General features: G+C 41.8%; 1 protein-coding gene across 16 annotated transcripts in view; it reads left to right on the top strand.

Moving 5' to 3' along the window:
* RBFOX1 (RNA binding fox-1 homolog 1) overlaps nucleotides 1-24,185 on the top strand; it is a 2,479,215-nt gene that overhangs the window by 263,344 nt on the left and 2,191,686 nt on the right. For all 16 annotated transcript variants that reach the window (XR_015729837.1, XR_015729838.1, XM_087878443.1 and 13 more), the window contains exon 2: nucleotides 17,318-17,377. Coding sequence is in view for 14 of the 16 variants with exons in the window: in XM_087878443.1 (XP_087734569.1) it covers nucleotides 17,318-17,377 (60 nt within the window). In the remaining 2 variants the exon portion in view is untranslated. The remainder of the gene's footprint in view (nucleotides 1-17,317; nucleotides 17,378-24,185) is intronic.

Genomic DNA, 24,185 nt, shown 5'->3' with positions numbered 1-24,185 from the left:
GACCTTACTCCTGAGTTGTCCTTTTTGCTTTAGCTGCTCTTGTCTTCTGTTAGCTTTGCGCATGCATGCACTAGGAACAGGCTCCTCCTGTTCCTCTGCCTCTCTGCTGTCCGCCTCTGGAGGTTCCAGAGTCCACGCATCACTCCCAGATGGCCCTGGCCCATCTCTGCCTCTGATGCAGAGCCCTCATCCGGGACTTCCCCTGACTCCAGGACTGGCCCATGTTCCTCCCCAGCCTCCTCACTGTCCAACTCCGCTGCCAGCTCCGCAGGCTGCTGGCGGACCACAACACCTGGAGGGTGCCCATCCTATCTGATGTGAGATGGGTAGATACTTTCAGGAAGCAGCAGTCTCACAAGTAAACTGGGGGTGGGGATTGCTTCAATTTGGTGTATGGTACAAAGTCAACCACTGTGATTTTAATGTGTAATTGAGTGCGTAGTTGAGCTTAACCAATTGTGATTTATTCAGCAAAATACAGTTAAACCAATCAATGATTAATTCAGCACGTGAGGGTCTTCATGAGACTATGTGATCATATGCTGAGCCTCTGGTGCTGAGTACCCATCCTTTGGAAAAGGACAACAGATGTTTGATTTTGCCACTCCTGGAGCTGATGGTCCAGGTGTTGATACTATAAATGCCACAACAACAAGAGAAGCACCAAATGCTTCTTTGTGGAGTCTTTGTCACGGTCTAGAATCATTTGTTCACTGCTGGGATCTTCACTGCTTGAAAGCTGAGTGGATTGATTTCCAGCCCAGCTGCAGAATAGTTGAAGTCACAGCAAAATCTTTGAAACGCTGCAACACTCTGGAGCTTTTGAGTGGTCCATCTCTTGCCTTCAATTGCTTCTGGGCTTCAGCCCTTCTAGTAGATCTTCTAAAAGGAAGGTTACAGCATACAATATAGAATAACGGAGTTGGAAGGGACCTTGGAGGTCATCTAATACAACTCACTTCACAACCAGGAGTCTATACAATTTCAGACAAGTGGCTGTCCAGTCTCTTCTTGAAAGCCTCCAGGAATGGGGCACTTACAATTTCTGAAGGCAAGCTATTCTGCTTGCTGATTGTTCTCACCCTTAGGAAATTTCTCCTTAGTTCTAGGTTGGTTCTCTCCTTGGTGAGTTTCCATCCATTGGTTCTTGTCTTGCCTTTGGGTGCTCTGGAAAATAATTTACTCCCCTCATCTTTCTGACAGCCCCTCAAATACTGGAACACTGCTATCATCTATCTATCTATCTATCTATCTATCTATCTATCTATCTATCTATCTATCTATCTATCTATCTATCTTTTTCGTAGGCTTTTATGTGCATATTCTTTCTAGCCAGGTTTTACCTACGTAAGTTAAGCTGTTCTACAGCCCTAGTTCTGTGAAATCTCATTCACTCACTTACAAGGCAGAAATAGCTATCTGAGTCTCCCAGAGAGCAACACAGAGTTGCTGCTTGTCAGCTAGAAATAAAAAGCCCAGAAACTTGTGAATGAGATTTCACAGAACTAGGGCTGTAGAACAGCTTAACTTATGTAGGTAAAACCTGGCTAGAAAGAATATGCGCGCACACACACACACACACACACACACACACACACACACACATATATATATATATATATATATATATATATATATATATATATATATATATATATATATATATATGTCAAATACAATTCACTCTTCATGAAATCTCCAGAACCATAAAGCCTAGAAACTTAAAATTTGGCATCTAGGTGCTTGCTAAGAAAGGATATTTTGAAATGACCATCAGATCATTAGTATTTCATATACAGTATATTCATATACAGTATATTCACACCCTCTGATGCTAAGGAGTTAGACATTCTACTCCCCTCCCCACCTGAAAAGAACTCTGTTCCAACTGCCAGTAGCCTTATATTAACATGCTCTGATGCTACCTCTTCGCTAAATTGGGTGTGGGCATGGCCAGAGCGTGACTCATCCAGCCTGTGGGCTGGGACATTCTACTACTCCTCCCCCTCTGTTCCAACTGCCAGTTGCCTTATATTAACATGCTCTGATGCTACAGAGTTACACATTCTATATTAAGTTTCAGGCTTAAATTATCAATCCCAGTCACATAGTTTCGTAGCGAAGCACTGGCGTCCAGCTAGTATATCATATAGTTTGGCTGTTGCATTTGCAGATCTCTGAAAAAAGATCTGGACAGATTTTTGCACAAAACATTAAGTAAAATGAAAGGGTGGGTGAAAGATATGAACTATATAACAACAATGCGTATTAACATCCCTTCTGTGTGAAGGGATGTTATTACTCTTGGATTGGCAATTGTTCAGGAGAAGGCCATGATTAAGTTCTCATCAGTCTCAGCATATGAAACTTTTCAAAGGAACAGAAAACCATGCATTGTTTTCAAGCTGTTCCGAAGATTGAGGAAAACAAATATAAAAGATGTGACAGAGTCAAAAAAGGAATCAGAGTTGCTATGCAGTCAGAAGTGGTCCAAATCCAGTCCCTCTTGAATTCTTTTGACCCTTATTTAGTGCCAAAATAGTGCTAACAGTTGACTAGATTCTTGTGTGTAGGCGTGAAAAATAAATCAGTTTAATTGGAACATAATGTGCGGCCTTGGTCTTTCCACCTGACAGAAAATTATGGTAACAAAGACCGCACTGAATTTGTGCAATTAAGGCAAAGTCAAGAAAAAAAGGAGAGAACTAAGTATTAATTTTTTTCTAACAGTGTCTAAGGTTAAACCAAGAACCCTTGGGTGGAAGCTTTACAGAGAGAGAATCAAACTGGGAATAAGGAGGAATTTCAAGAGCTGATAAGTAGTGGAACAGCAGATCTTCTGGAGTTCTATCACTGGAGGCTTTTATCACTTGAGGTTTTCAAACTGAAGGGAAATAATAATAATAATAATAATAATAATAATAATAATAATAATAATAATAATAGAATAGGTAGAATTAGTGGGACATAATAGTAGAGTCAGCAGAATTGGTTTGACTTGCTGTTTTGCTTCTGTAAGAATTGCTTTGCTAAGAATTGGAATTGCCCCTGCCATTTGCTTCTACCAGTGATCTAACTTCTGTTATCTTGTTTTTTTGTACAACTCTGTGCCTGGTGGATATCTCAAGAAGCAGGGTATGTCATGGTTTGGCAGGGTTACATCGGGCAAACACCTGTGTTGCTAAGCACCCAGCCTCTCTGTTGCTAAGCACTCAATCCCCCCTGTTCCTTGCCACACTGCCAAAGGAAGGCATGGGTCAGGGGGCCAGAATTGGGTACTAAGCTGATGCCTCTGAAGGTATAAAAGGGCACCATACCTTTCCCAAGGGGTGGCTATTCCTTACATACATTGTGTCTGTACGTTCTGTATATAGTTTCACCCAGTATTTTGTTTTGGCCAAAAATAAAATCTTCTTTTTGCAAGCCTCGCCTTGAGTCTCACTCTCTTTGGCATCTCAGTGGCTTGGGGAAACTTCTGGGACCTTACAAAACAAAAGTTGGATACCCATTTGTTTGGGATGGTCTGAAGATTCCAGTTTTGGGAGCAGGGCATAGATTAAAACCTCCAAGGTTATAAATCTCATAATTCTGTGGTTCTACTAGCAAAATTCCTCATCAGTGTCCCAGAGGAAAATGCACCACAGAGTCATATTTAGTTCCGTTAGGTCTAAACTTCATTTTTAAAGAGCTTACAGTTATCAATCCTGCTCCTTTGTCTTGCCTTTTTGGTATCACTCTTGAGACTGAAAAATCTTTTCTTCCTTTGAGTTCATCCACCGCAGCCTTGCTTAAGTGGGCAATCCTTCCCCCCACCCCATAAACATCAAGAAAAAAATCCACTTGCTATTCTTGGCATGAAATTGTAGCTTCCAACATCTGCACTTGGTTTTACGTCTTCTGTCTCTTCGTCTCCACTTAAGCTTCCCATGTGTGTGTTGCCATTTTCAGGGGTGTCTCTGTCAACTTTTCAACCAGCTGCCACAACTGTAAGAGCAACGTTAATGACTAGAGGCTGTGAACTTTTGCTGCTGCCTTTAGAACTTTAATTGCCTTTTTTGCTGTTGTCTAGTTGTATTGTTAACAAAGACATAGGACCGAAACACATCTAATGACCAATGCAATTAATTGGCAAAGAGAAACAAACCTAGAGCTAAGGAACTACCGTATTTTTTGGAGTATAAGGCGTGCCAGAGTATAAGACGCACCTTAGTTTTTGGGGAGGAAAATAAGAAAAAAGCTGATTGGCAGGTGGATCGGCCTCCCAGAATACCCCCAATCAGCTGTTCCCAGTGGTGAATTTTACCAACAGGTTCCTCGGTTCTGAGCTCTGTGCCTTGCTTTTTTTGGCTTTTTTTCCTGCCTCTGAAACTTCTGAAACTCTGTTTCAGAAAAAAAAAAATTCCTGCTTCTAAAAGCCTCTGAAACAGCTTCAGGAAAAAAGCCTCGGAAGCTCTGTTTGGGGGCTTCTTTTCTGAAGCTTCATTTCTGATGCTTTTTTCAGCCTCTGAAACTTCTGTTTGAGAAGCTGGGTGGGGCTACATTCGGAGTATAAGATGCACCCAGATTTTCACCCTCTTTTTTGGGAGGAAAAGGTGCGATTTATACTCTGAAAAATATGGTAATTGGCAAATGTTGCTGATAAACCTTGTCCGGTAGCTTTTGAGCTACTGGACTAGCATAATGTTCAATCTTCAGCCCACAGGACTGTTTCTTGGCAGAAAGACTGGTGGAATGTAAAATGCAACTTATCTGCAGCACTTGCCCCGTCAAATTAGCTGTGTTGTGCTTGTGTGACTTGTAGCTCCCATTTGTTGCTTATTGCTACTATTTCACAAGAGGTTTTGCACATCAGGTTTTTAAGTTGTCTTCCCCCTCTGGCATTTTTCCATATGCATCAGATGGTGTTGACACTGATTGTGTATCCTCTTAGTATCTGTGCTATGCTTGCTTATTTCTTTATTGGTATCTTGGTATATTTTTTATTTATTTAGTTAGTTAGTTTGTCAAACACGTATAAGATAACAGATATAAATATAAACATGATTATGAAAACAGGAATGGATACGAATAAATGGGGACAGTAGGACAGGGACGGAAGGCACGTTGGTACGTTTATGCATGCCCCTTACAGACCTCTTAGGAATGGGGTGAGGTCAACAGTAGACAATCTAACGTTAAAGTTTTGGGGGTTTGGAGATGTAACCACAGAGTCGGGTAGTGCATTCCAGGCATTGACCACTCTGTTGCCGAAGTCGTATTTTCTGCAATCGAGTACTTTGAGTTTGTATCTATTGTGTGCTTGTGTATTATTGCGGTTGAAGCTGAAGTAGTCATTGACAGGTAGGACGTTGTAGCAGATAATTTTGTGTATTATGCTTAGGTCAGACCGAAGGCAGAGTAGTTCTAGGTTGTCCAAAATTTCAAGCCTGACGGCACACAAGGGATTCTGTTGTGAGCAGAGGAGTGGAGGACTCTTCTCGTGAAATAACTCTGGATTCACTCAATTATATTAATGTCCGATATGCAGTGCGGGTTCCAGGCAGATGTATTCACCTTTATAAACAAAACAAAACCCCATTAGTATCTCCTTAACTACAATAAAGAAATGCTATCCATGGATTAAACTGGGGGGTATATTTTGGCTTGGCACCAACCTAAATCATAAAAATGGTACCCTTTATATATCTATTTTAACAAAAAAAAAAAAAAAAAAAAACCACAATTTTTTAATGTGTAAGACGAATTCCAGAGTTCAAGTAATGGAGGGCACTGAAATTTAAATTAATGATTAAATATTAAAAGCAAAGGGCATAACTCCTTAGCTTGGTCTTTCCAGTATAAATAGTAATTCAGCCGACCTTTAGCATAACATTTATTCTTGAAGCTGACCTTTATAATCCATTCATGGACATTTTTTTTTTTAAAAAACCCCTCATTGAACTATGTATGTTGCTTGCCACATTCTTCCTTGCTTTGCATTCTGGAGTCTTTTATTAATTGATAGCGGCACTGGTGGGATTCAAGTAATTTAACAACCGGTTCTCTGCCCTAATGATTTCCTCCAACAACTAGTTTGTCAAACTGCTCAGAAAGTTAACAACCGGTTTTCCCGAAGTGGTGCGAACTGGCTGAATCCCAACACTGGATAGCAGGGAGATAATGGATTAGTCCATGTTAATTGAGGAGGTGGGCAGGTTTAATTAATAAGCCCATTCCCATTTAACATTTTTTGAATTTTTAAATGACTTTTTTAAAAGAAAGTAGGAAATTTGTAGTTAAGGGCCCAGTTTTAATATAACCTCTTGTAATAACATCTGCATTTAAAATTCATTTCATCTCAAGGGGTGGTTGATTCGTACGTGACACTAAGCTACGGTTTATTGAGTTGCCAGGTGTCCACTATTTGAGCGGACAGTCCGCTTTTTTCACATTATGTTCACTATTTTTTTTCACAAAATAGTGGACATTTTTTTTATTCAAAAGCTTTATGATGAAATGGTACGTAATCTAAAGCTGTACAGTCTAATAGAATAAGGATAGGAGAATCACGTTTTGTCTTTTTTTTCATAAGTTAGAATGAAAGAGCCAGCTCCGAGTTTACTGAAACTGTTCCAGTATTGTGCATCAATTCCGGTATCAAATGCAAACGTTGAACAAATTTTCAGCGTCATGGGAAATTTGTGGACTGACGAATGTAACCGACTGCTTGTACCATCAGTTCAAAGTGAACTTTATATATTTTTTAATATTTCTCAACGTTGTACTAAAATTAAAGAATTATTCCTTAAACACAAAGAATTGATCAAAGCTGCGCAGTCAAATAAAAAATACACACGACAGCAAAGTAAAATGTAATTTAATATTTTACATATTATTATAATATATTTGATGCTTTGAATTTTAAGTAAAGTTTTGAAGTGATTATTTTAATACGTGTTAAAATGTTTGTAAGAAAATATATAATTTAATTGTAATTTTTTTTTAATTTTTTTTACTACTTAACCCCCCCCCCTCCCCCCCGCTTGTCGCTTTGGAAGCAGACCTGGCAACCCTACAGGATTTACTGCAGAAATACAATACAGACTTCTATCTGGATTTGCACAGCAGGGTCTAAATTACATGCTACACATTTTATAAGCCATAATGGGTAAAGGTCAAGGTTCCCCTCACACATATATGCTGGTCATTCCCAACTACAGGGGGCGGTGCTCATCTCCGTTTCAAAGCCGAAGAGCCAGGACTGTCCGAAGACGTCTCTGTGGTCATGTGGCCGGCTTGACTCAATGCCAAAGGCGCACGGAACACTGTTCCCTTCCCACCAAAGGTGGTCCCTATTTTACTACTTGCATTTTTCACGTGCTTTCGAACTGCTAGGTTGGCAGAAGCTGGGACAAGTAATGGGAGATCACCACATTACATGGCACTAGGGATTCAAACCGCTGAACTGCCGACCTTTCGATCGACACACACAGTGTCTTAGCCACTGAGCCACCACGTCCCCTGCCTAAGCCATAATAGTTGCATTCAAAAACAAAACAAAACAAACGTTAGAGGTTTGTATGGCACACCAGAGTATCTGAATGCATCTTTTAAAATCAATCTATGGTTTTTAAGACCCTTGTTTTTATTGTGCCTTTCCTGGGTGAAGATTTTCTCCTATTTCTCATCCTTTTACATATTTCATTAAACGCCATAACATTAATAAATGTAAATAGGAAAGCTACTTATTTTTACTGTTTACCCTTAGCATCGTTTTTTTTTAACCTAACTTTAACATAGTTTTTAATAGCATACTTGATACATGCAATATTCTTGTGTCTTTCTGTTGGAATCTGAAATAAGCTTGAGGCAACTACTCGCTTCTTAAACCGTCTTTTCACTGTTCCCAGGGAGATTTTGGCTAAAGGATTTCCAATTATTTCTTGGTTTGTTTACACAGTTTAATCTATAATATTTTCATGGAAACAATGTTTTTAATTATTTCAGGACCTTTGTGGTCCAGAAGCTAATGCGTGTGGTTTAAGGTAAATAGTGAATACAATTTAAATGTGCAGATAATATACCTCAAATGCCTTTTAGCAAAAGTTTGCATTCAATTGCAGGAAATTAGTATTGGAATAAGTTTACAATACTATCTTTGGAGATGCACTAATGACTGGGTTTTTTTTTTTTTAAATTAAATATGATTCAGTTTGTGAAATGAGAGAAGTGATGTAGCCAAAACTTTTATGGAGGCTGAATGATGTGATAGGTAGTATTGGAGAGAAGTAGAAATGAAAGAAATTGAAAATTTGCTAATTAAAAGTCCCATCCATCCATCCATCCATCCATCCAAGATAGATCAAGGCAGGGGTGGGCTTCAAAAATTTTAGCAAGGGGTTCTCTGCCCGGTTCTGGGTGGACATGGCCATGGTGTGTGAATGATGCAAATGGGAGAATTAATTCTTCCAATTGCTTCTGATACTCTTTCAATTTATGGAATTGCAGTCTAAACACACTACTGTATGTAGGCTTTAGAAGAGCCAGTTTGATGTAGTGTTTAAGGCAGGGGTCTGCAACCTTAAAAACTCAAAGAGCCATTTGGACCCATTTCCCACAGAAAAGAAAACACCGGAAGCCACAAAACCCTTCCCGTGCCTGACTATTTCTTGAGCGGCTATTTCTTAAACATTCTGTTTTTTTCTGAAACTTTTTTTTTCTTGGATTAATCCATGGTTGGCCTACCAGGAGTTGAAAAGCTCAATAAATTGTGTGCCGGCAGGTGTCGCATATTGGCTGTTGTGACGCATAATTTGAATGACAGGGAGTTGCAGCAGAGGGGTGAAAGAGCCACATGTGGCTCCAGAGCCGCAGGTTGCTGACCCCTAGGTTAAGGCAACAGGCTAGAAACTGGGAGATTCTGAGTTCTAGCTCCACTTTAGGCCCAAAGCCAGCTGGGTGACCGTGGGCCAGTCCTTCTCTCTCAGCCCTAGGAAGGAGGCAATGGTAAACCATTTCTGAACTCTTGCTGAGAAAACTGCAAGAACTTGTCCAAGGGTGTGTTTGAGAATGAGACATGAATGAACAGAAGAAGAAGAAAAATGTATGCTTTAGACAAAGCGATTGGGGTTCCTTTGATAAAGAGCTTGATGAAGGAGACCCATAACTATTTTTCATCGGTCACAATTAACAGGAAAGCACTCAACTCAAAGTGTACTAAACCTTTTCCCTGGGAATGGAATATTCAAACTGAGTGGTATATTGCGTTTGTAGATGCTAGCCGTAATTTTTTTTTTATCTGAAGGGCCGGTGAGTTACATAAAGGGTAACGCTTAGGCTAAATTGACCTTGAAATTGACTTCCTTATTTTATGACTTTCTGAAGGGAAATTGCTGTGGTTTTTTTCTCCCCTTTCATGCAACGTGAAACAATTTACATGGTAATAAATGAGAGAGATTGTTCGATGTATGGCTAGAACATTGTTGAACTTCGAAATGGTGTTATTGTTCTCGCTTACATTCATTTCTTAGCCTGAGGGATACATGCTATTTTTTTTTAAAGAATTTGAGAGCAAGAAGCTCAAATTTATTTATTTACTTTCTCTAAAGGCAGATACCGGATGGTGATGTTAATGTCCAAAATTTGACCCACAGATGACGCTTTGGAAAAATTATATGTTAGTTAGTTAGTTAGTTAGTTTAGTTTAAGGTGACCAGATTTTAACATTGGTAAAGAGGGACATTGTGGGCGTGGTTTATTTTGTGGGCGTGGCTAGCTGGTCATGTGACTGGGTGGGCGTGGCTAGCTGGTCATGTGACCGGGTGGCCATGGCTATGTGTATAGGGTAAGGTGAACAGATTTTAACATTGGTAAGAAGGACACCATTGTGGGCGTGGCTTATTGTGTGGGCGTGGCTTGGAGGCCATGTGACTGGGTGGGCGTGGCTAGCTGGTCATGTGACCGGGTGGCCATGGCTATGTGTATAGGGACTACTCAGAGGGCTGAAAAGTCATTTCTGACAGGTCCTCACACTTTTGACTGGTCCTCACACTTATGACCATCCTCACATTTATGCCCGTGCAGCATTCTTAACAACCATGTCACTCATTTCACAACTGCTTCTCTTCACCATGGTGACAAGATAGGGCAAAAACGTAAAATTTGAGGACAGTCGTAAGTTCGAGGACTGGTCAAAAGTGTGAGGACCAGTCAAAAATAACTTTTTCAGCCCTCCGAGTAGTCCATATGCACAAAAGGACTAACCAGAGGGCTGAAAAAAGTCATTTCTGACAGGTCCTCGCACTTTTGACTGGTCCTCACACTTATGACCATCCTCATATTTATGCCTGTGCAGCATTCTTAACAACCATGTCACTCATTTCACAACTGCTTCTCTTCACCATGATGACAAGATAGGTCAAAAATGTAAAATGTGAGGACAGTTGTAAGTTCGAGGACTGGTCAAAAGTGCGAGGACCAGTCAAAAATAACTTTTTCAGCCCTCTGAGTAGTCCATATGCACAAAAGGACTAACCAGAGGGCTGAAAAAAGTCATTTCTGACAGGTCCTCGCACTTTTGACTGGTCCTCACACTTATGACCATCCTCACATTTATGCCCGTGCAGCATTCTTTACAACCATGTCACTCATTTCACAACTGCTTCTCTTCACCATGATGACAAGATAGGGCAAAAATGTAAAATGTGAGGACAGTCGTAAGTTCGAGGACTGGTCAAAAGTGCGAGGACCAGTCAAAAATAACTTTTTCAGCCCTCTGAGTAGTCCATATGCATAAAAGGATACAGTAATAGAGAGGGATGAAGGAAGGGAAGGGAAATTAGAGTAGGAGTGACGGTTAAGAGAGGGAGGAAGAGAGGAGGAGAAGGAGAAAGGAAGAGGAAGTAGGGAGGAGAAAAAGAGGGTGGGGGGAAGAGAAAGTAAGAAGGAAAGAAAAGAGAGGTGGTAGGTTTGAGGAGAAAGATTGCTGTACAATAAAAAAGATGAAAGGGAAGAAAGCCAACCCAAAACAAATATAAAGATATTAAGATAAAGAATGAATTGTTAAACTTTAAAGAATAAAAGAGAACAAATATGAATAAATAGCAATAATTAGAAACACACATACATACAATGTATTTTCTTTGAACAGAATATTTGGCTGGTTCACAAATTTAAACAGTGTTTAGTCATTTCAATTAAATTTACAATTTCTATATTTCCTTTTTGCCATATTTATTCCTCATCTATTTTTTTAAAAAAACAATATTACCCTTCATCCTCATCTCTAATCTTAATCAAATTCAATTTTTCCCTTCTATTCTATTTTATACCCCTTCCCATTGTCATCTATTTTTATATCCATCCTCACATTGTTTAATTATGTAATTATGTAATACAGTTGTTTAATACAAATTCAACATTTTAATATAAATCAATTAGTTATATAACTATCTTTTTTGTATATTAATCAATATGAACATGAATATTCCAATTATTTCCATGCAATCCAATTTCTTACAAATCAATTAATTATACTTACCAATAATAATAAACCAAATAATTTCCCCCATATATTCCTCCAAACCACAACTTAACCATTTCTGCTTTCAACACAGTATACAATTAATAGTATCTCAATTATTACAATTCCCTAGTTAAAAAGAGCTTTTTTTTCTTTTGTGTTTTAAAATCTTGAACTCTCCTCTTTTGCCCTAAATAATTTCCCATTGTTTACACCTACCTTTTTTGGTGAGGAAAAGGAAAATAAATCTGCTGCCTAATTTTCCAACGTTGCAAGCAAACAGCAAAGCCAACAGCCAGTTTCATTTTCGTTTTGAGCTTGGTTTGCACAAAGAGAAAAAAAAAACTGCTGGAGCAATTTAGGAAGAGCAGAGCCCTGCGCAAATCAGCTGAGAGGGGGAAGCCCAGCTAATCAACTGTAGGGCGGCCCTTTGAAGCCCCCAGGCAAGAGTTTAAACAGGTTTTTTCCCTCTAGCCAGCAGCGGGGATTCAGGAGGCAGAATGAAAAATCGGGACTTTTTTAAAACGCCGCGGGACGCGGGACAAATTGCTCAAAAGCGGGACTGTCCCGCCAAAAGCGGGACGTCTGGTCACCTTAGTTTAGTTAGTTTATTTGATTTATATACCGCCCTACTCCCGAAGGACTCAGGGCAGTGAACAGCCACAAGATAAAAACACATAAATACAAAATTTAAAAACAGAATAAAACCGAATTAAACAATTTGGCCGAAGACAGATTTAAAACACCCCAATAAATTAAGAACGAATTAAAATTTGTAGTTTAGAAAGGGAAAAAGGGAAAAAAAAATTAGGCCAGGCCAGCCTGATGGAATAAAAAGATCTTGAGAGCACGGTGGAAGGTGCGTAGATCCGGGATCCTCCGGGGGGAGCTCATTCCAGATGTCAGGTTTAAGTCTCCGATAGGAGAGACATAGAGCACAAAGGCAAAATTTATTTAGCCAAGATTAATTGAATAAACCACAGCTAATTCACAAAAGTGGCAAAATGTGGCTTCTTCTTCTTCTTCTTCTTCTTCTTCTTCTTCTTCTTCTTCTTCTTCTTCTTCTTCTTCTTCTTCTTCTTCTTCTTCTTCTTCTTCTTCTTCTCCTCCTCCTCCTCCTCCTCCTCCTCCTCCTCCTCCCCTTCCTTCCTCCTCCTCCTCCTCTTCTTCCTCCTCCTCTTCTTCTTCCTTCTCCTCCTTCTTTTTCCTCCTTCCTCCTCCTCCTCTTCTTCTTCTTCCTCCTCCTCCTCCTCCTTCTTTCTGTGTCTAGATCAAATTTTAAACTGCCAGAAAGAAGTCACTTTCTTGGCTTTCTTGTTGGCCAAAAATAAGTCATATTTTTGGTAGTAAGTGATTTACCAGCAGATCGGTTGACTTGAGCGTCTCTCCACGCAGGCAAAATGTGTCTGACTTTGGTGGTCATCTCAAATGATCTCTTAGGGTTCTTCCTCTGTCAGGGAAGAAATTCGATGAAGGACTAAAATGACTTAGTTGTAGGGATGATATCAATGGAAGTCCAAAGCTCTCAAAGGTTGAGAGCTAATGGCAGATTTGCGGGGCAGTGAAAAGCATCAGTGATTGGGCTGGAGTCCACTTTGACATGGATTAGGCCTATCGCCACCATCTTTCCATTTCTGAGCTTGCCACACATTGGTGGGAGGAGGGAGCTCTGGAATGTCAGACCAGACAGCAACAACAGGTCATCCTGTGGGAACCAAGGTCATCACAACCGGTGCTGGCCAGAGACTGAAGGGCATTGCCAAAGAGATGCTAGAATACCTAATTGGACAATGTGACGTGTGACAATGAGGGAGGGCATTATCTAGTCTTTAATTATACAGAAACCATGGGAAATATTTAGAGCTCGTTTTGTTTTCACCCGTGCCGAAATGATGTACTCAATAAAATAGTTCTTTGAGGAAGCTGAAAGTCTCAGAGCACTGAATTGGTTGGGTTCATTAGTCGGAACCTTGATAGCTGGCAAAAGAACCTGAGAAGAATCCTGAGGCTAGGTCCAATGATAGTCCCACAAGGGACAACCAAGACCATTCAAGAAGTTCAAAGGCATGGATTCCATGCCTATGTTCTAATTTTATTGGCCAACAGTTGGTACTTAAGCGTTGCTGCCTAACATAGCAAGTAACCAAGAAATAATGTGTAATATATAATAATAATAAAAAAATAGGCATGAAAGCCAGCTGGGTGATTTGGGACCAATCACCAGGAGATGGTGAGTTCTAGTCCTGCTTCAGGCATGAAAGTTGTATGGGTGACTTTGGGCCAATCATCAGGAAACTGGGAGTTCTAGTTCTGAATTCCTTCCTTAGGCATGAAATTTGTCTGGGTGACTTTGGGCCAATCACCAGGAGATTGGGAGTTCTAGTTCTGAAATCCTTCCTTAGGTATGAAAATTGGCCGGGTGACTTTTGGTCAATCACCAGGAGACTGGGAATTCTAGCCACACCTTCAGCATGAAAACTGGCTGGGTGACTTTGGGCCAATCACCAGGAGACTGGGAGTTCTAGTTCTGAAATCCTTCCTTAGGTATGAAAATTGGCTGGGTGACTTTGGGCCAATCACCAGGAGACTGGGAATTCTAGCCACACCTTCAGCATGAAAGCTGGCTGGCTGACTTTGGGCCAATCACCAGGAGACTGGGAGTTCTAGTTCTGAATTCCTTCCTTAGGTATGAAAGCTGGCTGGCTGACTTTGGGCAATTCGTCTGTCTCAGCCCAACCCGCCTCGCAGGTGGTTGTTATGAGGATAATAGAAGATGGAAGGAGTAATAGGTGTGTTCACTGCCTTGAGTTACTTATAAAGTGTGTGTGTGTGTATAATAAATTAATAAATCATCATAGCAAATAGATATTGGTAGCCCTATATTTCATGAAGTTGACCAATACCCTTTTAAATTCATCCAAATTACTGGCAAACGCCATACAAAACAAGGAAACCGGATTGTCTGAAATGGATGCCTCTCGCTAAACCATGTTTTCCTTTTTGTATTTTTTAAAAAATATAATCGAGTTGAAGAGTCACTGGCTGTTTGTAGATCTAGGTGTTTGGTTTTTCAGCCCAAGCAGAAAGACGTTTGAAGTAAATGAGGAAAGCATGAAAATTAAATATTTATATTATATTGAGGGGTTTTCCCCCCCTTTTTTCTTCTTTTTTAAATATTTATAAAGAAGACAGGTGCTTTGGCATTAAGCTTAAAAATGTACATTTCTTTTTTTATGTCAGTGTGCTTTGCTTGGTAGTATTGGTATGAGTAAAGCTCTGTTAAGCATTAATTGTATACCTTCAGTAATTATCTGTCATTTGATAGTTGTTATCTTTTTTTGAAAATATATCTTGATTTTAAATAAACATTATTTTAAAAAGAAAAAAAAAAGGGAAGGAAAAAAAAAGCTGTTTGTTACCTCTTAAAGATAAGGTAACTGGCTACCTAACGCTGTAGTTGGTGGAAGGAGATATTTAATTCTTTCCAAAAAAAACAGATAAACATCCAGGGGTGGGCTTCAAAAATTTTAGCAAGGGGTTGCTGGGTGGGTGTGGCCATGGTGGGCGTGGCCTAGTCAGCTTCCTGCACCACGGCGGGAGGGCAGGGTGTTTTTGTCCTTCCCGGGCTCTGGAGGCTTTCCTTGAGCCTCCAGGAGGGCGAAAACGGCCTCCCCAGGCTCCGGTAGGCCCGTTTTTTGCCCTCCCAGAGCCTCCACGTGGGTCCTGCACTTACCTGCATCCAAAACAGGTCGCGTGGGGACTCCTGGGAGGGGAGGGGAGGGTGGGGTGGGTGGAGCCAGCCAGGAGTGGGATTTGGGGGTTCTCTGAACTGCACAGAATCTTAGCTAGAGGTTCTCCCAAAATCCCTGCGACCCCCCAGCAGCCCACCCCTGTAAACATCCCTCATTTTCATATACTGGGATATAATCAGAGACCTTGGGAAAGATGTCGGGTCCGTAGAAATAGTGCAGAGAAGAGCAACAAAGAACATAAGGAGTCTGGAGGCTAAACTGTATGATGAATGAGGGGTCCTTTGTGCTCTCTGAACTTTGGATGTTGTCTTGCATACGTTTCATTACCGAAAATAGGTAACATCATCAGTTCTCATGATGTTACCTAGTTTGGGTGATGAAATATTTGTAAGAAAACAACCAAGCTCAGAGAGCACCAAGGACCTCTCATTTTAACCCTGAGTTACAAATGTTCTCCTTTATTGGTACCACATGATGAATGGTGGAGGGAACTAGGTGTCTTCAGCCTAACAAAGAGAAGATTCAGGACTGATATGATAGCTGTCTTCCAATACTTCAAAAGCCATCACAGAGAAGAGGGGGATAAAGCCCCAGAAGGCAGGACAAGAAGTAACAGGTGGAAGTTTGTTAAAGAGAGATCCAACCTAAAAATAAGGAGAAGTTTCCTGACAGCGAGGACAATCGATCAATGGAACAGCTTGCTGTTGTGGCCCACCAGCAGCCAGCAGAGCTGGCCACAGATTTACACAGTGAGGAGGTTGAGGAGGAACGTGGGCCAGTCCTGGAGTCTGGGGAAGGCTCAGACAAGGGCTCTGCATCGGAGGCAAAGAGGGGGCCAGGGCCATCTGGTAGTTATGTGCTGCCTCCGGAGCCTCCGGAATCTGACATCAGCGAGGCATAAGAACAGTGTGAGCCTATTCCCAGTGTGCGCATGGACAGAGCTGCCAGAAGGCAAGAACAATTAATGGAAAAAAGGGTGACTCAGGAGTAAGGCTTGGAGATGATTGGCCCCTCCTGTAAGACATAAAAGAGGAGCAAACGGACGTGAGCCTTTGCAGGAAGCAATTAGTTCACATAGTCCATTCAAGCTCTGAGAAGTCCATTTGACTCGGTGCTCCATTTGGCCTTGCAAAACTAATTGACAATTAGGTCCCTGGCAGCATTTCAAGGGAGATAAAGATGGGTGTTTATCAACATTACCCTGAAAGACTCTGTCAACTTGAGCAGACATCTGTCGGAATCTTCACAGACTGTTTGTGAATCGTTATGGGCTGTGAATGATCATAATTCACAGCCGTCTCAATAAAAGAGGTTTTTTGGGACTAAGATTGTGATATATGCTTTCTCAGGAAGCCTGGGTCAGAACACTTGCCTCCTGGGGTTGTGCATGCTCAATCAACGGAGGTTTTCAAAAACAGACTGAATAATCATATGACCAAGATGATATAAAGTCTCCTACCTTGAGCTGGGGGTTGGCCTGGAGGTTCTCTGAGGTCCCTTCCAGAATAACAAAGTTGGAAGGGACTTTGGAGGTCTTCTATTCCAGCCCTCTGCTCAAGCAGGAAGCCGTATACCATTTCAAACAAACTGTTGTCCAATTTCTTCTTAAAAACCTCCAGTGATGGAGCTCCCACAACTTCTGGAGGCAAGTCATTCCACTGGTTTATTGTTCTCACTGTCAGGAAATTTCTCCTTAGTTCTAGGTTATTTCTCTCCTTGATTAGTTTCCATCCTTTGCTTCTTGCCTGGCCTTCAGGTGCTTTGGAGTATAGCTTGACTCCCTCTTCTTTGGGGCAGCCCCTGAGATATTGGAACACTGCTATCACGTTCCCCTGGTCCTTCTTTTCATTAAACTAGACATATCCAATTCCTGCAACTGTTCCTCATATGTTTTAGCCTTCAGTCCCCTAGTCATTTTCGTTGCTCTTCTCTGCACTCTTTCTAGAATCTCAACATTGTTTTTATTTCCAGTTCTGTGATTCTACGTTTTATGTTCTAAGCAAGCAGGAGAATTGTCAAATTTGTTTCTCATATCCTTCCTTCCCTCTCTTTCTCTTAATTCCAGAGCCATAAATCTGATGCTGCGGAAGTGACCCCGAACGCCAGGACTGGTCCACATGGTTCAGTAAGTTAAAACATTTTTTTGAATGGATTAGACTGTAAATCTACTCTTCCTGGGCCCCCCTTGCATTTTCTTTTGGTTTGTGGCTCTTTCCTCATCCATCTTTTTTATACGTGAGGGGTTCCTTAGTGGTCTCTGAGCTTGGTTGTTTTCTTGCAGATGTTTCATTACCCAACTAGGTAACAACATCAATACTAAAAGGGAGGGGGTTGAGGGAGGAGGAGGAGGAGGAGGACTGTGGGGTCCTTGGTGGTCTCTGAGCTTGGCTCTTTTCTTGCAAACTAGGTAACTTCATCAGTTTATATGTGGATAGATGGCTCTTGCGTTGCTTGGAGCTAAGTGCATTTGAGATGACTAAATATTCTCAGAAATATTGACATGAGCAGAATGGTGATTTGGTCATCAATGGCAGGGGACAGGTTCAGAAAGGGATCCTGTGGAAGTTCATTAGAGATCTTGAGATATCCGTTTTGTATGTTGAACAATTGTTGGACGTGTCATATAATGGTGAGCTCAAAATGGAGTAAGTGAGTAAGAAAAAGGCTTTTCAGGAATCGCTTGGGGCAATGCTCAAACCATGCAAGGGGTTTGGAGGGAGATTGGAAAACCTAAATGAATAAATAAATAAAGTCAGGTTGGATAGGTGGAGAAAACCAAGTATTATAGGATTAAAATGAAGTTTATTCATGAGTCTTTATCTCTTCCTTCCTTCCTTCCTTCCTTCCTTCCTTCCTTCCTTCCTTCCTTCCTTCCTTCCTTTATTTCCTTCCTTTATTTCCTTCCTTCCTTCCCCCTTCTGTCCCTCCCTCCCTCATCCTATTTTTCTTTCTCTCTGTATTTTCCATACCGTCTACTGTCCTTCCTTCTTCCCTCCCTCCCTCCCTCCCTCCCTCCTTCCTGCCCTCCATTTTTTTCTCTCTCTCTCTCTTCTATACCATCTCTATACTGTCCTCCCTCCCTCCCTCCCTTCTTTCCTTCCCTCCTGTGCCCTGGAAATCAAAACTAGGAAGACAATGTACGTTGAACTGTATTTCCCTCTTGGTGGCTGGAAAGAGGTTTAAGTTAGAAGAAACCACCGTTCCAAATCATACATAGAGATTTTATGGACCAAATGTTAATGTCTTCTCCACCTAGATTGTTAACATCTATTAAGTCCCAAGTACTTTTCAGGTTCATGCAGCTTTGTTTGTTTCACGAAATGGAACAGGTATCTACAAATACAAAAATTTATACAACGGGAAATAATATCGGAGATGTGGGCCTTTGGAATCTGCACAATGAGGCTATATCTGTCAGGGAGAGAGTAATATATGTTTAGTCTGGCAAGATTCTGTCTATTGTGGCTGTCTATTGTGGCTAAGAAAATACAGAAGTGAACTCTGGCTGGCTTGTTCAACAATTGTTCTTGGGCTTAGCTTGACATTGGCCATGCTTCTAGGCATGCTGGGAGTATAGCTTTGGGATCATGTAAAAAGAGACTTCGGTCTCACCTAAAGACATCCTATCAACCATAAAGAGAAGGTGAAAAAGATAAAACCTAACTCAAGATTCATTGTCCTTTGTAGAATTTGGAACCTGCCAGATTGCAAATGGAGTAATTTCCAACGTTAATGGGTGTTGCTAATCTCGGTGCTGCATAATAAGTACAACGGAGTGGCTGAAATTCAGCATAACGGCCGTGAATAAACTTTAGCAATGTCAGCACCTGCGTGCAATTCTGCTGACGCTATTCTTCTTCCACAGGCAGGAGATGGAAAGTACTGCCTCTGCTTAGGAAGCTGGGGTTTGAGAGAGGTTGCCTGTTTAGTTATGATTATTTTTGAGGGGTGGTTTGAATGCTGAAACGGTTATCCTGGCTTTGTCTGATTATACTTTAAAAAGAACAATTAAGCACGTGATGACATGTCCAGCGAAGCTTGGAAATGCTGACATCCCGTAAATGTAATAAAAGCTTTTGGAAGCAGAGGGGAAAAAAAAAGTTGCCTATGTAAACACAAGTAATGTAAGAAAAACTCAACTGGAATTGATCATCCTTGTGGTGGAATCTTTACGCTGGCAGCTTCGTACATCACGCCTCTGTTTTGAGAAAGGTAGAAAAACATTGGCAGAAATTCAGTACTTGCTATATATTTGTGCTAGAGCAGTGTTTCTCAACCTTGGCCACCCTAAGATGGATGGACATCAGCTTCCAGAATTCCCAACTAGCACCCAGTGTAGAGGTGGGCTTCAAAAATTTTAGCAAGGGGTTCTCTGCCTGGTTGCTGGCTGGGCATAGCCATGGTGGGCATGGCCTAGTTGGCCTCCTGCACCACAATGGGGTGAGTGGGTGTTTGCCCTCCCCAGGCTCCAGAGCTTTTCTCGAGCCTCCAGGAGGGTGAAAAGAGCCTCCCCAGGCTCTGGAGGCCCTCTGGAGACCAGAAATATACCCCTTTCCGGCCTTCCTGAACTTCTGGTGGGCCCGTTTTTCACCCTCTCCAAGCCTCTGTGCGCGCCCTGCACTTACCTGCATCCAAAACGGGCCGTGTGGGGACTCCTGGGAGGTGGGGGCAGGTTGGGCGGGGCTGTCTAGGAGTGGGATTTGGGGGTTCTCCGAACTGCACAGAATCTTAACTGGAGGTTCTCCCAAATCCCTGTGAACCCCCAGCAGCTCATCCCTGACCCAGTGGCTCCTCAAAAAATGGATCACTGTTCCCCAAGCTACCTGGATCGGGCAGTTAACAAATGGGAAGCCTTTCTAAATCAGCCAGACTCCCTTTTCAGAAGATGTGGGTAGTATTCTTTGCCAATTCTCAAATAACACATCCCTTCCCCTTAGGACTCTGCTATAAGGTATTACATGCTGAAACAACTAGACAATGCGACAGTTTTTCCCTTGTGCGGAACCCCTGTTCCTCCCAGTAATGTCTTATGTCTAAATATATTTACTCATGTTCTGAGGCTGTAGTATTATTATCCTTCTTGTTATCGTGTTTACTACCACTTATTGGTATTATTATTATTATTATTATTATTATTATTATTATTATTATTATATTTGCTCTATTGATTAAATATGAAACTCAGTCAACTGAACATTCAAAAATGCATCACAAATACCATTGACTGGTGCTAATAGTTGATACGGGTTGCTGCCAGCGTCTTAGCATCATCATTGTCGTCATCATCATCATCATCATCATCATCATCATCATCATTTTGCTGCTTTGCATATACACTGAGAGTTGCTGCATCAGAGACAAATTCCTTGTGTGTCTAATCACACTTGGCCAATAAAGAATTCTATTCTATTCTATTCTGTTCTGTTCTGTTCTGTTCTGTTCTGTTCTGTTCTGTTCTGTTCTGTTCTGTTCCGTTCCATTCCCCTCACTCCACTCCACTCTACTCTACTGGAGTTGATGTGACCTAGGAAATGTTCTTCCTTAGCAAGTTCTTTCTGTTTTAAATTCTTGGTTTGCTTTTGTTTCATACCTAGCATTTATCATGTTCAATGGCACCTTCTGTAGCTCTGATAGCAGCAGAACAGAATAAGTAACAAACAAGTCTTCAACTGTTTTTTCATCTTCATTTCTGGAGCTGTAATCTATCTTCCTGAAAATTTGCAACTTCCCTATAGTCACATCTATGAGATATGCAGCCCGATTTGATTTTTAAAAAAGAAACAGGACTCTCTCTGTCTTGTCAGACGAGATTCCTATTGCAGGGAGATCTTTTTAAAGGGTTAATCTGCAGTAGGACAATATTCTGCCATAGTAGAAGGCAGTGCACATTCACACACACACACACACACACACACACACACACACACACGGGGGGGAGGAGGGACGGAGAGAGAGAGAGAGAGAGGGAAGGAGGGAGAGGGGGAAGGAGGGAGGGAGAGAGAGGGAAGGAGGGAGAAAGGGGGAGGAAGGTGGGAGAGAGGGGAAAAGGAGGGAGGGAGCAAAGGAGGGAGGGAGAGGGGGAAGGAGGGAGGGAGGGTGAGAGAGAGAAGGAGGGAAAGAGGGAAAGATAGAGAGAGGGGGCAGGAGGGAGGGAGAGAGAGGGAAGGAAGGGGAGAGGGGGAAGGAGGGAGGGAGAGAGGGGGGAAGGAGGGGGGAGAGAGAGAGAGCAAAGGAGGGAGGGAGAGAGGGGGAAGGAGAGAGGTAGGGTGAGAGAGAGAAGGAGTGAAGGAGGGAGAGATAGAGAGAGGGGGAAGGAGGGAGGGAGAGAGCAAAAGAGGGAGAGAGAGGGGGAAGGAGGGAGGGAGAGAGAGCAAAGGAGGGAGAGAGAGAGGGAAGGAGGGAGGGAGAGAGAGAGAGAGAGGGAGGGATGGAGAAAGAGAGAGAGAGAGAGATAAAACAACTTAATTTCCTGGGCTGAGGTTGGTACCATCCCCAGGATATCCAATATACACACATGGAATATTATCAGGTTACTAGAGTTAAAAGATAAAGCCTCTGAGATTACAGGACATGTTTGGAACTCATGGATTTTTAGAAGGCAACCAAGCAAGATAAAAATAATGTGATTCTCTGCAACTGGGCCCTATTCCATTTTCCATCTGGCTTGTAATGAAATTGCATTTTGTGGTCATTGCTTGAATTGCAACGTGTCCATTATGTTGTAACTCTTTTAGGGTGAGATGGTGGTAAACACCCCATCTCTAAAAGGAAGAGTAATAAAATGGTTTATGCTGGCTTGGATATATCACATTGAAAAATGAGCAGCAGTTGGACCGAATGTATATTGATAAAAAAAAATATAGCTTTTATTGTTTCGAGAGATTACCCTTCATTGGCGGTGTTGGCAGTTTTCATGATGCAGTCGGGTGATGTTTGAAAGAATATCTCAGATCAGATGAGAAATATGGATTCAGAAAAACCAAATGGTTCCGCAGACCATGTGTTAAGAGTTAGCATGGGAAATCTTTGTATCCTCTTCTTCCTCCTCCTCCTCTTTTGATAAGGCATTTGGGTATGACTCAAGTTAACAGAATAACAGAATTGGAAGGGACCTTGGAGGTCATCTAGCTCAACCCACTGCTCAAGCAAGAGACCCTATACCAGGGGTCAGCAACCTGTGGCTCTGGAGCCGCATGTGGCTCTTGCATCCTTCTGCTGCGGCTCCCTGTCACCGGTCGGCTCCACAATTGATAGGGCTTTCAATTCGGATAGGTAGAGGAAAAAGAATGCCACGCTAGGAAGAGATTCTATGGTGGGGAAACCAGACTTGAATGGGGGGCTTCTGGTTAGGACCTTTGTGTTTAAGGTTGCCGACCCCTGATCCCATACCATTTGAGACAAATGGTTCTCCAATCTTTTCTTAAAAACTTCCAACGTTGGAGCATTTACAACTTCTGGAGGCAAGTTGTTCCACTGGTTAATTGTTCGAACTGTCAGGAAATTTCTCCTTAGTTCTAGGTTGCTTCTCTCCTTGATTAGGTTCCAGCCATTGCTTCTTGTCCTGCCCTCAGATGGACTTAGTTACAGCAACAAACAGGTTTGCAATAGGAAACCTGAAGGTCCAGGATGGAAACAGATCTCCTGGGGAAAATTTATTTATCTGTTTGCTTAGAGTTAATAGTGACAATCAAAAGGTGACCAATGGTGTGTAGCAAGTGTAAAAGGTTTCATTGTCAGGACTGGAAGCCAACTTTTTCATTGGGCCTTCAGGCCTGCCACATTTCCTACTGTGGGAAACTGGGAGGGGGGATTGTATGGAGCCAGGGTGATATGTAGTCATAATAACATTCCTTTCCCAGAGAGTCAAGGTTGTCTTGCCCTGCACCTGGAGGGCTGGAACTGGGAGGCATCTCCAGTTGGGATGGTGCCTTGATTGGACCAACATGATGGACATGTGGGTGCTGGGCAGGGACATGGACTTTCCTTTGAATGGGGAAAACCTGGAAGCTTTCAGATTCAGGTTTCCCCAGATGTGGCAATATGACATCTCTAATAAATTGGAACTTTGAGGAAACTCAAGCCTCAGAGTTTTCTTCCATTGGGGGTGTTACTTGGAACCCTGACATTCATGGCCAGGTTCCTCCAGAAGTATCTGTTATGGCTTTATTAGATGAATGCATGGCCTGTTCCTAGTAGTAGTTCTGGTGTTGATTACCCATCTAGAGACTCTGCTGAAGTGATAAAAAATTGCTTGACCTCTTTTTTTTTTTATATAAAAAAATAACTCCTCTAGCAGCTACAAGCTCTGTTCTCTTCAGAATGCAGCTCACTAACCTTCATCAGGTCCCATTATTCATTCTGCAGACAATCTCCAGTTTTATTTCATGCCACGCTGGAGGTGAATTACAACTGTTTATGAATTCATACAACCACTGAGTGACTTAGCTGGCTTGTGAAACATGCAGTAATGAGCAGTTACAATTTACATAATATAGACACACATCCAATCTAATACAGAAGCTTGCTGTTCAGCATTCTTCATATTGTGAGTGACACTTCCTGGCAATTGGATCAAAGAGGAATGTGTTGTCTGCTACCTGTTCGGGTTTTTTCCCTCCTCCTCCTCCTCCCTCTCTCTCTCTCTCTCTCCCCCCCCCTCTCCTTGCTTTTCTGGCTCAGCTGCTCTGGTTTAAAAACCTATTAAAGAGGGATCAAACTCATTTTATAACACTGATAATCTCCCTGCCCCCTCTTTCGTTCTTGCAGCAGTTAAATGGTTTATTAGAGACTTGATGGCCTTGATCTCAAGTTGGCGTGGCACTATTTCATCACTCCTGAAATTGAACTCTTGAATGTTGTGGAGATCCTTTGACACCCTCTGGTATCTGCTCTCCAGTGCAACAACAATGCCATTCACTCGGCATTCTTCTGAC

This window comes from Pantherophis guttatus, chromosome 14 (assembly GCF_059756535.1).
Source record: "Pantherophis guttatus breed Tessera chromosome 14, ASM5975653v1, whole genome shotgun sequence".
NCBI lineage: Eukaryota > Metazoa > Chordata > Lepidosauria > Squamata > Colubridae > Pantherophis > Pantherophis guttatus.
Note: the sequence above shows the minus strand (reverse complement) of the source record. Positions and strands in the feature narration are given on the sequence as shown.